At 34.2% G+C, this 12,597-nt stretch overlaps 1 protein-coding gene across 19 annotated transcripts in view; it reads right to left on the reverse strand.

The window, feature by feature from the left end:
- Positions 1–12,597, reverse strand: part of BBS9 (Bardet-Biedl syndrome 9) — a 431,432-nt gene that overhangs the window by 206,072 nt on the left and 212,763 nt on the right. For all 19 annotated transcript variants that reach the window (XR_013356572.1, XM_077856234.1, XM_077856239.1 and 16 more), the window contains one exon: positions 4,844–4,939. Coding sequence is in view for 18 of the 19 variants with exons in the window: in XM_077856234.1 (XP_077712360.1) it covers positions 4,844–4,939 (96 nt within the window). In the remaining variant the exon portion in view is untranslated. The remainder of the gene's footprint in view (positions 1–4,843; positions 4,940–12,597) is intronic.

Raw genomic sequence — 12,597 nt, forward strand, 5'->3', positions numbered from 1 at the left:
CAAGCAAATGACTTTTACACTTGATCTTAATTCAATTGCTCTTTCCAGTATGTAAAAATCTTTCAGCATATTGAAATGTTCAGTGTATTAACTATCTTTCCCATTTTCCAAAGGCCCACCTGAAGCTACATAAGTTTACTATTTAGAATTGCTTAGCCCTACTTGTGACACTGAAAATACAGGTTTACTCAGTATTCATTGCTAACTAGCTATCAGTTTAGCAAGGCACAAAATTCTAACTTGAATATCATTTCCTTCAGATCTTTAGGAAATTTTTCCATTGTCCTCTAATATCCAAAGATTTTGCTTATAAGTTAAAATGCTTTCTTGATTTATCTTTCTTGTGTAGCTTTTTAAAAATTTCACAATAATGTATCTGAAAGTGCTTCTTTTTCTCACTTATTGTGCTCACATCAAACAGGCTCCTTTAATAACCATAACTGTAATACATTTCCTTGAAAGCCCTGCCTCCATTGGTCTTCTTGCATCTTCACAATGCCCTCCCCAAGGTCACACCTTGTCTGATAACCCTGTCTTTATCAGAATCTGCAGTTCCTCTGAACTCTAACATCAATATCTCATTCATTCTCTGACTACCACCTTTTCTTACTCTAGCTCACTTGTTCTAGAACTCTCACTATGCTACTTCTTCAATCTTAAAACTTGTGATCCATTGAACCCATTAATTTTTCACCACGTATGAGTTTTCTCTAATCTTTATTTCTCTTCTTACCAGCTTAGATTTGGTAGTTGATTATTATAATCATTCTCACAAAAATATTTTGCTTCCAATTATCTGTTTCAAAGTCTCAACCTTGACTTTAGTTGCTTGGATGCTAATAAACAAATCACTGCCAGAGAAAATCTAAGGATGTCTTGGTTTCACTTCAAAATTCAGGATCTGAAACTTCAAATGGGTACTCAGCATTACCTTATCCTTTCATGAGTTTGCTTTCTTATTTTCCAAAATACCAATGTCAAATGTTTTTTTCAAATATAGACACCATCAAAGTTCCTTTATCTTCCCACCAACAAATCTACAGAATCTCTCTGAATCTATATCCAATACCCCCTGTCACAGTAAACTTACAAAGGCCTATCCTTCAATCTACCCTGTCCCCATGCTCTACAATTCACATCCTTTCTCCTTCTCAAGGACTTCATTGCTTTGTGAGTCCCCTTCTTTTTCTTGATCATTAGCCTCTCCGACTGAATTTCATCTTATCAACTATTATTGAAGCATGTTCTTATTGTGCTCATTTTAAAACAAAACAAAACCCACAACTCTTTCCAATATATCTCGAATTTCTGAATTACTGAGTTTGGTTGTCTAATTCTTAGTGAAAATACCAGATACTAAAAACTTGCAACACTAGATACTCTCAATTTATCCTTGGATTAAACTGCTGCTCAGGCTGCACTAATTTGAGCTGAGACAGTATTATGTTTAGTAAATTGAGTTCATGACTATTTTTAAATCTCTATGAAACTTGTTACTTATAAATTGTAATTATATAACATTATAATTATAAAAATAAGCTAAAGAGACATTACTGAAGAAGTTGTCCTTGTGAATTCAGAAAAATTTCATTCGGGACTCAGCATCAGTAATGGCTATGCATCTCCTAAACAACTTACTTGATTTTATTCTTTGAACATTTTAAAAACTGGAACTAAAATGTCATCTTATTACTTTGAGTCTGCACCCTATCAACTGTACAATATATGTTTCTGAGTGTTAATCTTATTCATATCTTTATAAATTTCCTGCTCTTATTTTTTGTTTCTATTTATTTTCACCTTTCATATTTTAGAAACTTTTATTAACTATGTTTGATCTTTTAAGAAACAAGTAAATAAGGCAAGGTACAAAAAGACATTATAGAGATAAAGACAAAATAGAAACAGAGGGGCACCTGGATGGCTTAGTTGGTTGAATATCTGGCTCTTGATTTCAGCTTGGGTCACAATCTCAGGGTCCTAAGATAGAGCCCCGAGTCAGACTCCATGCTCAGCGGGGTATCTGCTAAAGATTGTCTCCCTCTCTCTGCACACTGCCCCCCAGCTTGTGTGCGTGCACACACACTCTTTCTCTCTTTCTCAAATAAATAAATTTAAAAAACAAAACAACAAAAACAGAATAAAAAACACCAAGAAAAATATAGAGATAAAGAAGTAGGAGGGAGGAAGGAGAGAGAGATGGCAGTGTTTGTTTTATGAGGGAATAAGTTACTGGAAATGGTGCATAAGAAAGTGGCATATTTAGGCAATAGTATATTCCTTCTGAAATCCCAGTGTACTAAAATCAGTCAAAATAATCAAACTTCATGTACAAATATTTACAATTCTGATTATAGAAACATTTGATCTTATAAAACTTGACATTATTTTTATAACAACTTTACAGAGGTATAAGTGATAGACAAAAAAGCTGCATATATTTAATGTATACAATTTGGTTAATCTGGACATGTGCAGATACTCATCAAACTATCACTACAATCAAGGTAACAAACAAAGCCATCATCCATCTTATTATTTTCAATTTAGGACTCTGGAAATCATTCTTAGAAATTTTTCTAGCAAAGAGTATTTCTCCTAAGTATTTTCAAAGCTTTGTTTTTCCAAAATTCACAGAATAAACTCTAATTACACTGAAGCACTACTCTATTTTCTAAAAATAAAAACGTTTCAGTTCCCCCAGAGAATGTGATTTCGTATTTTAGACAATGAGCTACATTCGCTTTTCTCTTGTCTACTTTGGCTGATCTATAACTAATCAGAAGATTGAACTAACATTACCATCAGCACACTTTAAGGCCTGGTTAATTATCAGGCAGGTTTTAAAAAGAGATGAATATGTGGAGCCCACAGAAAATACTACCCAATATCCAAACACAACTCTATATGACTTACAAAGCACCTGTTTACTAGGAAAGAAATACTGAGTTCTTTCCATATGTAGGCTTTTTCTATTAATTCAGATTTCTAGACCAAAAACTATGTGCCTTTTACAAAAAAAATAAAGATGCCAAACACATACTGGGTACAAATTACTTCATTCCTTTTTGGAGATAAACACTCTGATACAGTAGAAGGGAGCACCAACATTTGCCTCAGCCCCAGAAAACTACTCTTCATACCTACCTCCATTTATCACCAGGGACATCTCCTAGGTAGAATTCTGTATGTCACTGAAGCCAAAAAAACCTTCAGGGACTTGTAATAGCTGCCTTCAGGTTTCAGTTTACATAACTCATTTGGTTCCTTATTTAAAAAGTCCTATTCTATTCCATTACTTAGCCTGTCTGCCCATACTGTGGCTATATGAAGGCACTGCCATATATCTGGATATTTGGTGAAATCATGGGCAATAGCAGCACTCTAAGAATCACCTTATCTATAAAAGAACAAATTAGCACATAAGTTATTCCCACTTATGTGGGACCAAGAATAACATTTTGCATTTTTTTTTTAAGATTTATTTATTTATTCATAAGAGAGAGAGAAGCAGAGACATACGCAGAGAGAGAAGCAGGCTCCTCGCAGGTACCCTGATGTGGGACTCGATCCCCAGACCCGGGATCATGCCCTGAGCCAAAGGCAGACACTCAACCACTGAGCCACCCAGGGATCCCACATTTTGCATTTTTTTAGTAATCTCCATTGGAGATTCATCACGCAGCACCATCAACTGAAGTCAAATATGTGTGTACAATTTCCCAAAGAATTGGCAACAATTTTTTAGTTTAAAGAGAACAGTTTAACAAAGAGAAATGTACTAAAATAATTCCATCATCCAACTGAAGATTAAAACTGAACAAAAGAAAATGGTGCCAATGCAAAAAGTACTGCAATCATGACCAATCAAAAAGACCATGAAAAGTACAGAATCTGCTCATTCTTTTAAGAATTATCTTTAATTTCTATGTCTTATTCTATAATTTTTAGTTGTATCCAAGTCTATTTCACCAGCCACCAATCTATACATTCCAGAACTGTAACATTGTTAGTTTCTAAAATAAGGATGTGTTTATATCCCTCCTGCTAACACCTTCATTTTTCAAAAGGGATATGTCCTTATTTTACTGTATCTTCTGATCATGCAAGAAATAACCAAGTAAAACTGCAAATACATAAAGTTTAAAGTGGAAACCCATTTTACAAACTACAGAGATTTTAAAATTGGAGTGTTCTCAAACTTTTTTAACATATAAATTTCAATATATGCATTTATTCATCCAAACCCCCTCCTAGCGTTCCTAAAATTTGTTAAACACTACTTTAATAATATTTAACTTTATTTCCATGTAGATGTATATAACTTGATGAGTTTAGCAACTTCAATACCCCACAAACATCAGAAGTGAGTTTTACATTGAGTACTTTCAATTATTATTCTCATGTGAAGCAACCAAATCAGTGAAGACTTACATCTGAAATTCAAACTTGAATACCTAATTACTATTTTTCATCCTACTGAGATTAGTGTCAGCAAAAGCTATTCACACTTCTGGATATATGAATATACATAAACACACAAATTAATTCCAGTTTCTAGAAGTTTCTAAAACCTAGTTCGTCATATACGTATCTCAACAATATTTTCAATTCTTCAATTGCTCTCTCAAACTCTAATGCCCAAAATCAAAGTTACATATCTTTAATAAAACAGGATCTTATTTTCATAACTTTTATGTTCTAAATACTTAATACCAGGGCCATTAGTTTTCAATATCTAACTAAACACACCCTTTGCAGAAATCCTTGATGTGATGATGACCTGTGATGTAGTGTCCTCAACAGAAAATCCCAAAAGAAATAATACCATGGTTTTACTTACGAGAGGTTTTTGAAGCAAGAAGAGTAACTCGGGAACCTCCTAAGAAGCGAAAACCCATTATATTCACCTGATCATCTTCTGACTGATTGGCAAAGCCTACAAAGAAAAGAAAAAAAAATCACCTTATATAACTGCGAAGAAAAACAATGTTTGAAATAGGAAGTTTCGTTGATGACAAGTATTTTTTATGTCACCAGTCGTGTTTAAAGCCCATGTATGAATTAAAATACATAAGCTGGTTTCCATGGTAATTCCCAATTGCTTAAATATCTCCCTCATAGTAACACTCTGAGATCATTTAATTTCCTTCCTTCTACCTGGTTCATTCTAGGTTTGAGGCAGGAAATATACAAGATTAACCTAAAATATCTGTAACACCAGAAAGCAAGGAAACTATCAGTGACTAATAGAGTAGAATGAAGTAAAAGCCAACTTAAAGAGATTACCAGCCAGAGAGAAAATATTTGAGTATCAAAAAAAGTGAAACACATCAAAAAAACTTAATGGCATGTGTTCATATTGATACCAGAAACAAGGCCAAGTGCTTACTAATGGAGGCTTCTAGAGAATCAACTCATTATTTTAAAAAAATAAGCCACCTGGTGGCTCAGAGGTTAAGTGTCTGCCTTTGGCTCAGGGCATGATCCCGGGGTCCTGAGATCAAGTCCCACTTCTGGCTCCTCACGGGAAGCCTGCTTCTCTCTCTGCCTATGCCTCTTCCTCTCTCTCTGTGTCTCTCATGAACAAATAAATAATGTCTTTAAAAAATTAAATTAAATTAAAATCAGTAAGACAAAAAAAACAAACATTTATTCAGATGATCCTTTCAAACTGTACCACACAGCCAAGAGTAGGTAAGGGGAAAGTTATCTCCATAGAAATAATATAGCAAAATATTGAAGAAAACTTGAAAGAAATCCATGTCATCATTTTTCAACTTCAATACATTTAAAGGATCTCAGCATTAAAATCAATGATCGTTACCATACAAAAAGAGAGAGAGAGAGAGAGAAATGGATAATATGTACTCCCTGCTGAAAGTATATACCACCAATCCATGGAAGTAGTGTGGCTAAAATAATCAATCCTGACTCTAATACCTTTAGATGCAACTACCAGTCAACAGGCAATAAAGTGGACAGAGAAAATATTAACCATCACAGGGATGTAAACAACAAAATTCAAAGTGCAGGAAACTCACAGGAAAAATCATCTTATTCTTTAATAAATCAACTGCAAATTAAAGAGAGAAAGAGTGAAACCTATAGAAAAAGAGGTATTGAAAAATTCATATCAGAAATTGCAATGAACCCTGACTCAAAAACAAATAAAAATTACAACACTGAAGACTTTCACTTCAGACCAAGATGAAGAAACCAGGGCCAAATTTACCCTTCTACTTATAACAACTAAAAAATGGAACAAAACATATGAAAGGTTTTTGAAGATACTGGAGATCAGGAAATGAACAACAGTGATCCCTGACAAAGAACAAAATTAGTCCTATGATTGCCCAGCCTATTGCCTAGAGAAAATTTCAAGCTGCAACACAGGGAGGGGAAACCCAGGCATTGCGCTCAAGCTGAGGAGACAGAGTCGGGAGTCTGGGAAGGCTAAAGTATCAAAAGTTCACAAGGCAGAGTATCAGAGAGGAGAGTGCTACAAAGAGAGAAAAAATATTTGAAAAAATAATGGCCAAAACATTTGCAAACTGAATGAAAATTATAAACTACAGATCAAAAAATCTTTACAAACCCCAAGCATAAGAAAAATAAAAACAAAACTAGTGGTGCTCAGTTCATGATTTCATGGGCAGTGAGATCAAGCCACAGGTCAGGTTCCAGACTTAGGGCAGGGAGTCTGCTTGAAGATTCTCTCTTTGTCCCTTCCCCAACTCGTGCTCATGCTCTCTCTCCCTCTCTCAAATAAACAAATCTAAAAAAAAAAAAAAAAAAGAAGAAAGAAAGAAAGAAAGAAAGAAAGAAAGAAAGAAAGAAAGAAAGGAAGGAAGGAAGGAAGGAAGGAAGGAAGGAAGGAAGGAAGGAAGGAAGGAAGGAAAGAAAGGATACCAAGGAACATCAAAATTAAACTTCTTAAAAAAAAAAAAAATCTTAAAAGCAGCCAAAGGAAAAAGGCAAGTTACATACAGAAGAATCTAATATGTCTTGCTAATGAAATGGCAAAAAACAATGGAGCAATCTTTAAAACACTGAAAGAAAAACTGTCAACCTGCAATTCTTTACTCAATAAAAATATCTTTCAAAAAGATGAGAAAAATATTGTTTCAGACATACAAAAGCTGGAAAAAAATCAGTATCTCTGCACTAACAGAAATGTTAAAGAAGAATTTTTTTAAAAAAAAAAGTAAATGATACCAGATGGATATCTGGTTCTGCATAAAGGAATGAAGAGCAGTAGAAAAGGCAATTCTATGAGTAAATATATAATACTATTATCCTTATTATTAATCTCTCTTTAAAAGATAATCAACTATTTAAAGCAAAATTCCTAACAATGAATTATAAAATATGTGGATATAAAATATAAGACAACAATAGCACAAAGGCTGAAAGAGGAGAAATGGAAGTAGAATATTGTATGATTCTTATACTATATGTGAAGCACTATAATATCACCTAAAGATAGAATATGTATAAGCTAAATATGTACACTGTACCATGCATCCATGCATTTTTAATGGGGAAATATTGCCTCTAAGGGGGCAAAAACTGATTCATGTACCTCAAAAAATATTACTCATTTAATCTATAAAAATAGATACTCATATAGTATATGAACAGATATACAGGATATCTGTGCTATTAAAAATTTATGGAGGAGCTAATTAGGAAAAAGTTATCTAAAAAAGGCTTTTGGGGGAGCAGTAATAAAAAAAAGATTGAGAAAAACTGCTATAAAACATTGCTTTACACATTGCTATTGGTCAAAGAAACAACTAAAATAACACTAGGTATAATACTGAATAATAAAACTAAAGAGATAAAATGGAGTCAAAAAATATACTGAATTCAAAGTATGAAGAAAAGACAAAACAAAAAAATGGAGCAAATAAAAATGAGAGAGCAACCATTTAAAACTAATAATACCAATAATCATATTAAAAGTCAATGGTCTAAACACCCCATCGAAAGGCAGATACTTTCAGATTGGATTTAAAAAGGCAAGACCCAATTATATGCTAATTATAAGAAACCTACTTTAAACATAAAGATGTAAATAAAAGTAAAAGAAGAAAATATACAACTCTTGTAACACCAGGCAAAAGGAAGTTGGGATACACACACAAACACACACACACACACACCCCAAATAGATTTCAGAGCAAAGAATATTAACAAAGATAAAGGAACATTTCACTATAATCAAGAAAATATAACAATCCTAAACTTTTACGCACCTAAAACAAAGCCTTAAAATAACTGAAGCAGGGAACCCTGGGTGGCGCAGCAGTTTGGCGCCTGCCTTTGGCCCATGGCGCGATCCTGGAGACCCAGGATTGAGTCCCACGTCAGGCTCCCGGTGCACGGAGCCTGCTTCTCTCTCTGCCTGTGTCTCTGCCTCTCTCTCTCTCTCTCTGTGTGACTATCATAAATAAAATAAATAAATAAAATAACAAAATATAAAATAAAATAAAATAAAATAAAATAAAATAAAATAAAATAAAATAAACTGAAGCAAAACTAACAGATACACAAAAAGAGAAATAGATATTTTACAGCTAGAGATTCCAACACCCTAGTCTCAATAAATGACACAAGCAAACAGAAAATTAGTAAGAATATGGAAGATTAAAAATACTAACAGAAAACTTGCTTTAACTGACATCATGTAAAATCCCACCCCACTACGGCAGAAAATCCATTATTTCCAAATGCATGCAGAACATTTGTAAACACAGCCCTAACATTTATAAGATCAGACTTTAAATAAGTATCAATAAACTTAAGAGGATTAAAATCATACAAAGTATGCTCTCCTACCACAATGAAATTGAGTTACAAGTCAATAACAGAAAGATCTGTGGACACTCCCCAAGTGTTTGGAAACTATATACCATACCTCTAAATAACACTGAGGTCAAAAAAGAAATGAAAGGGGAAGTTTAAAAGTGTTTTAAACTGAATGAAAATGAAAACACAACATTTTATAATTCACAGGATGCAATTAAAGCAGTACTTAAAGGAAATTCTATATTAACCAACTACATTTTAAAAAGAATAACCACTGCTCTCACCTTAAGAAACTAGAAAAAGAGTAAATGAAACCCAAAGTAAGCAGAAGAAAGGAAAACCAGAAGAAAACAAAGAATAAAAAATGAAAAAAAAATTAATAAAACCAAAAGCTATTTTTTTGAAAAGACAGATAAAACAGATAAAATTCTCATCATTAGATCAGGTAGGAAAAAAAAAGACACAACTTACCAATACTATTTTTTTTTAAGAGAGAGAGAGCAGGGGAGGGACAGAAGGAAAGAGAGAGAGAATCTTAAGCAGGCTCCATGCCCAGCATGGGGCCCAAAGTGGGGCTCATTCTCCTGGCCCTGAGATCATGACCTGAGCCAAAATCAGGCCGGACACTTAATCAACTGGGCCACCCAGGCACCCCTACCACTACAATTAATGAGTGAGCTGTCATCACTACAGATATTAAAAGAATAATATAGAAATATTATGAACAATCTTATCCAATAAAATCAACAATTCAGATGAAATGGACACATTTCTTGAAAGACATAAACTAACAAGGCTCACTCACAATACGAAATAGATAACCTGAATAGTCTTCTATCTTCTGAAGAGATTGAATTTGTATTTAAAAAAATATATATATCTCATGGTGAAGACTTAGGTGTCTGGTAAATTCTACCAAATATTAAGCAAGAAATAATACCAGATCTACACACTCTTCAAAAAAATTTGAAAAGAAGAAAGTATCTCCCAACTCATTCTTTAAACTCCACAGTAATGACACATAATTGCATAGAAATAAAATTATAGATCAGGGTGCCTGGATAACTCAGGTCAGTTAAGCATCCCACTCTTGATTTTGGCCCAGGTCATGATTTCAGGGCCTTGAGAATGAGCCTCGCATCAGGCTCTCTACTCAGCAGGGAGTCTGCTTGAGATTCTCTTCTTCTCTCTCTTGCTCCCACTTGCATGTGTGCTCTAGCTCTCTCTCTCTCTCAAGTAAATAAACCTTTCTTAAAAAAGAAATAAAATTATAGATTAATATCCCTCATGAATACAGATGTAAAAATTCTAAACTAATTCTAGCAAATTGAACCAAATAGTATGTTGAAAGGATAACACAAATTTTAATGTGATTTATCTAAAAAATGCACAATTATGCTAACATCCAAAAATTAATCAATGTACACACTTATGAACATAGCATAATATATAAAGTTGTTGAATCACCATCTTGTACACCTGAAACTAATTGTGTCAACTATACTTTAAGAAAAGGCAAGGGGAACCTGGGTGGCTTAGTCAGTTAAGCATCTGCCTTCAGCTCCAGTCATGATCTCCTGGGATCAAGCCCCTCATTGGGCTCCTTGCTCAGCAGGGAGCCTGCTTCTCCTTCTCCTTCTGCCTCTCCCCACTGTTTGTGATCTCTCCTCTCCCTCTCAAATAAATAAATAGGATCTTTAAAAAATAAAAATAATTTTTTTAATTTTAAAAGTCAAAAAAATATATCAGTGTAATCCACCTATAAACAGCCTAAAGAAGAAAGTGATATAAATATCTCAAATGATGCAGAAAAAGCATTGAAAAAAACAATATAAAACAAACTTTCAGCAAACTTGGTATAGAAGGGAACTTCCTCAAATGGTGTAGAACAGCTTCTAAACACACTTAATGGTGAAAGCCTGAATATCCAGTCTTGCCATTTCTATTCAACATTGTCCCAAAGGTTCTAGCCAAGATAAAAAGCTAGCAAGAAACAAACAGATCTCTAGATTGGAAAGGAAGAAGTAAAATTGTTTTCATTTGCAGATAACAAGCTTTATGCAGAAAATCTGAATAAATATACAAAAAGGCTAATAGGACCCATAAGCAGTTTAACAATGTGTTGCATGATACAAGATCGATACACAAAAACCAGTTGTGTTCCTATGTATAGGCATATCTCACAGATACTGTGGGCCTGGTTCCAAACCACCATAGTACACAGAATATTGCAATAAAGCAAGTCAAATGAAATTTTTGAAAGTATATAAAATTTATATACTATAGCCTACTAATTGTGCAATAACATTATGTCTAAAAACACAATGTATATACCTTAATTAAAAATATCTGATTGCTAAAAAATGCTAAACATCATTTGAGCTTTTAGTAAGTCTTGACTTTCTGCTGGTGGAGGGTCTTGCCTCAGTGTTGATGGCTGTTGACTGACCAACCAGGCTGCTGAAGGTTTGGACAGCTGTGACAATTTCTTAAAAAGACAACAATGAAGGCTGTCACATCCTTTCACAAAAGATTTCTCTGTAGCATGTGATGTTGCTTGATAGAATTTTTACCCACGATAGAATTTCTTTCAAAATTGGAGTCAATCCTCTCAAACTCTCTCTCCGCTTTATCAAGTAATTTTGTGTAATATTTTAAATCCTTTGTTATCATTTCAACAATCTTCACAACATCTTCACCAGGAACAGATTTCATCTCAAGAAACCACTTTCTTTGCTAATCAATAAGAAGCAACTTTTCATCCCTTATGATCTCTTTATTTTGAGATTGCCACAATTCAGCCACATCTTCAGGCTCCACTTCTAATTCTAGTTTTCTCTTGCTATTACTACTACATCTGCAGTTACTTTCTTCATTGAAGTCTTCAACCTCTGCAAGTCACCCATGAGGGCTGGAATCAACTTGTTCTAAACTGCTGCTCAAGTCGGTATCTTGACCTCTTTATAGGTATCATAATTGTTCTGGAATAGTGAATTCTTTCCAGAAGGTTTTCAACTTCTCCCAGATCCATCAGAGAAATCACTCTCTATAGCAGCTACAGCCTTAAGAAATGTATTTTTCTTTACTTTTTTTAAAAAAAGATTTTATGTATTTATTTGAGAAAGAGGAAGGGAGGGAGAGAAATGGAGAGAGAGAGAATGAGAAAGCACATGAGCAGGGGGAGGTAGAAGCAGACTCCCCACTGAGCAGGGAGCCTGATGTGGGGACTGATCCCAGGACACTGAGCAAAAGGTAGACGCTAACCAACTGAGCTACCCATGTGCCCCAAGAAATGTATTTTTTTAAATAATAAGACTTGAAAGGTGAAAGGACTCTTTGATTGATGGCTGCAGAACAAATATTGTGTTAGGCACAAAAAAATATTAATCTCATTGTCCATCTCCATTAGAGCTCTTAGGTGACCAGGTGCACTGTTAATAAGCAGTAATATTTTTTCAAAGGAATTTTTTTCTGAGCAGTAGTTCTCAACAGTGGGCTTAAAATATTAAGTTAACCATGTTGTAAAGAGATGTGCTGTCATCCAGGCTTTTTTGTTCCATGCATAGAACACAGGTACAGTAGACTTAGCAGAATTCTTAAGGGTCCTAGGATCTTTGGAACAGTAAGTAAACACTGGCTTCAACTTAATCACTAGGTGCATTAGCCCCGAACAAGAGTCAGCCTGTCTTATGAAACTTTGAAGCCAGGCACTGACTTCTCCTCTCTAGCTATAAAAGTCCTAGATGACATCTTTGTCCAATAGAAGGCTGTCTCATCTACACT

Source organism: Canis aureus, chromosome 18, assembly GCF_053574225.1.
Source record: "Canis aureus isolate CA01 chromosome 18, VMU_Caureus_v.1.0, whole genome shotgun sequence".
Lineage (NCBI taxonomy): Eukaryota > Metazoa > Chordata > Mammalia > Carnivora > Canidae > Canis > Canis aureus.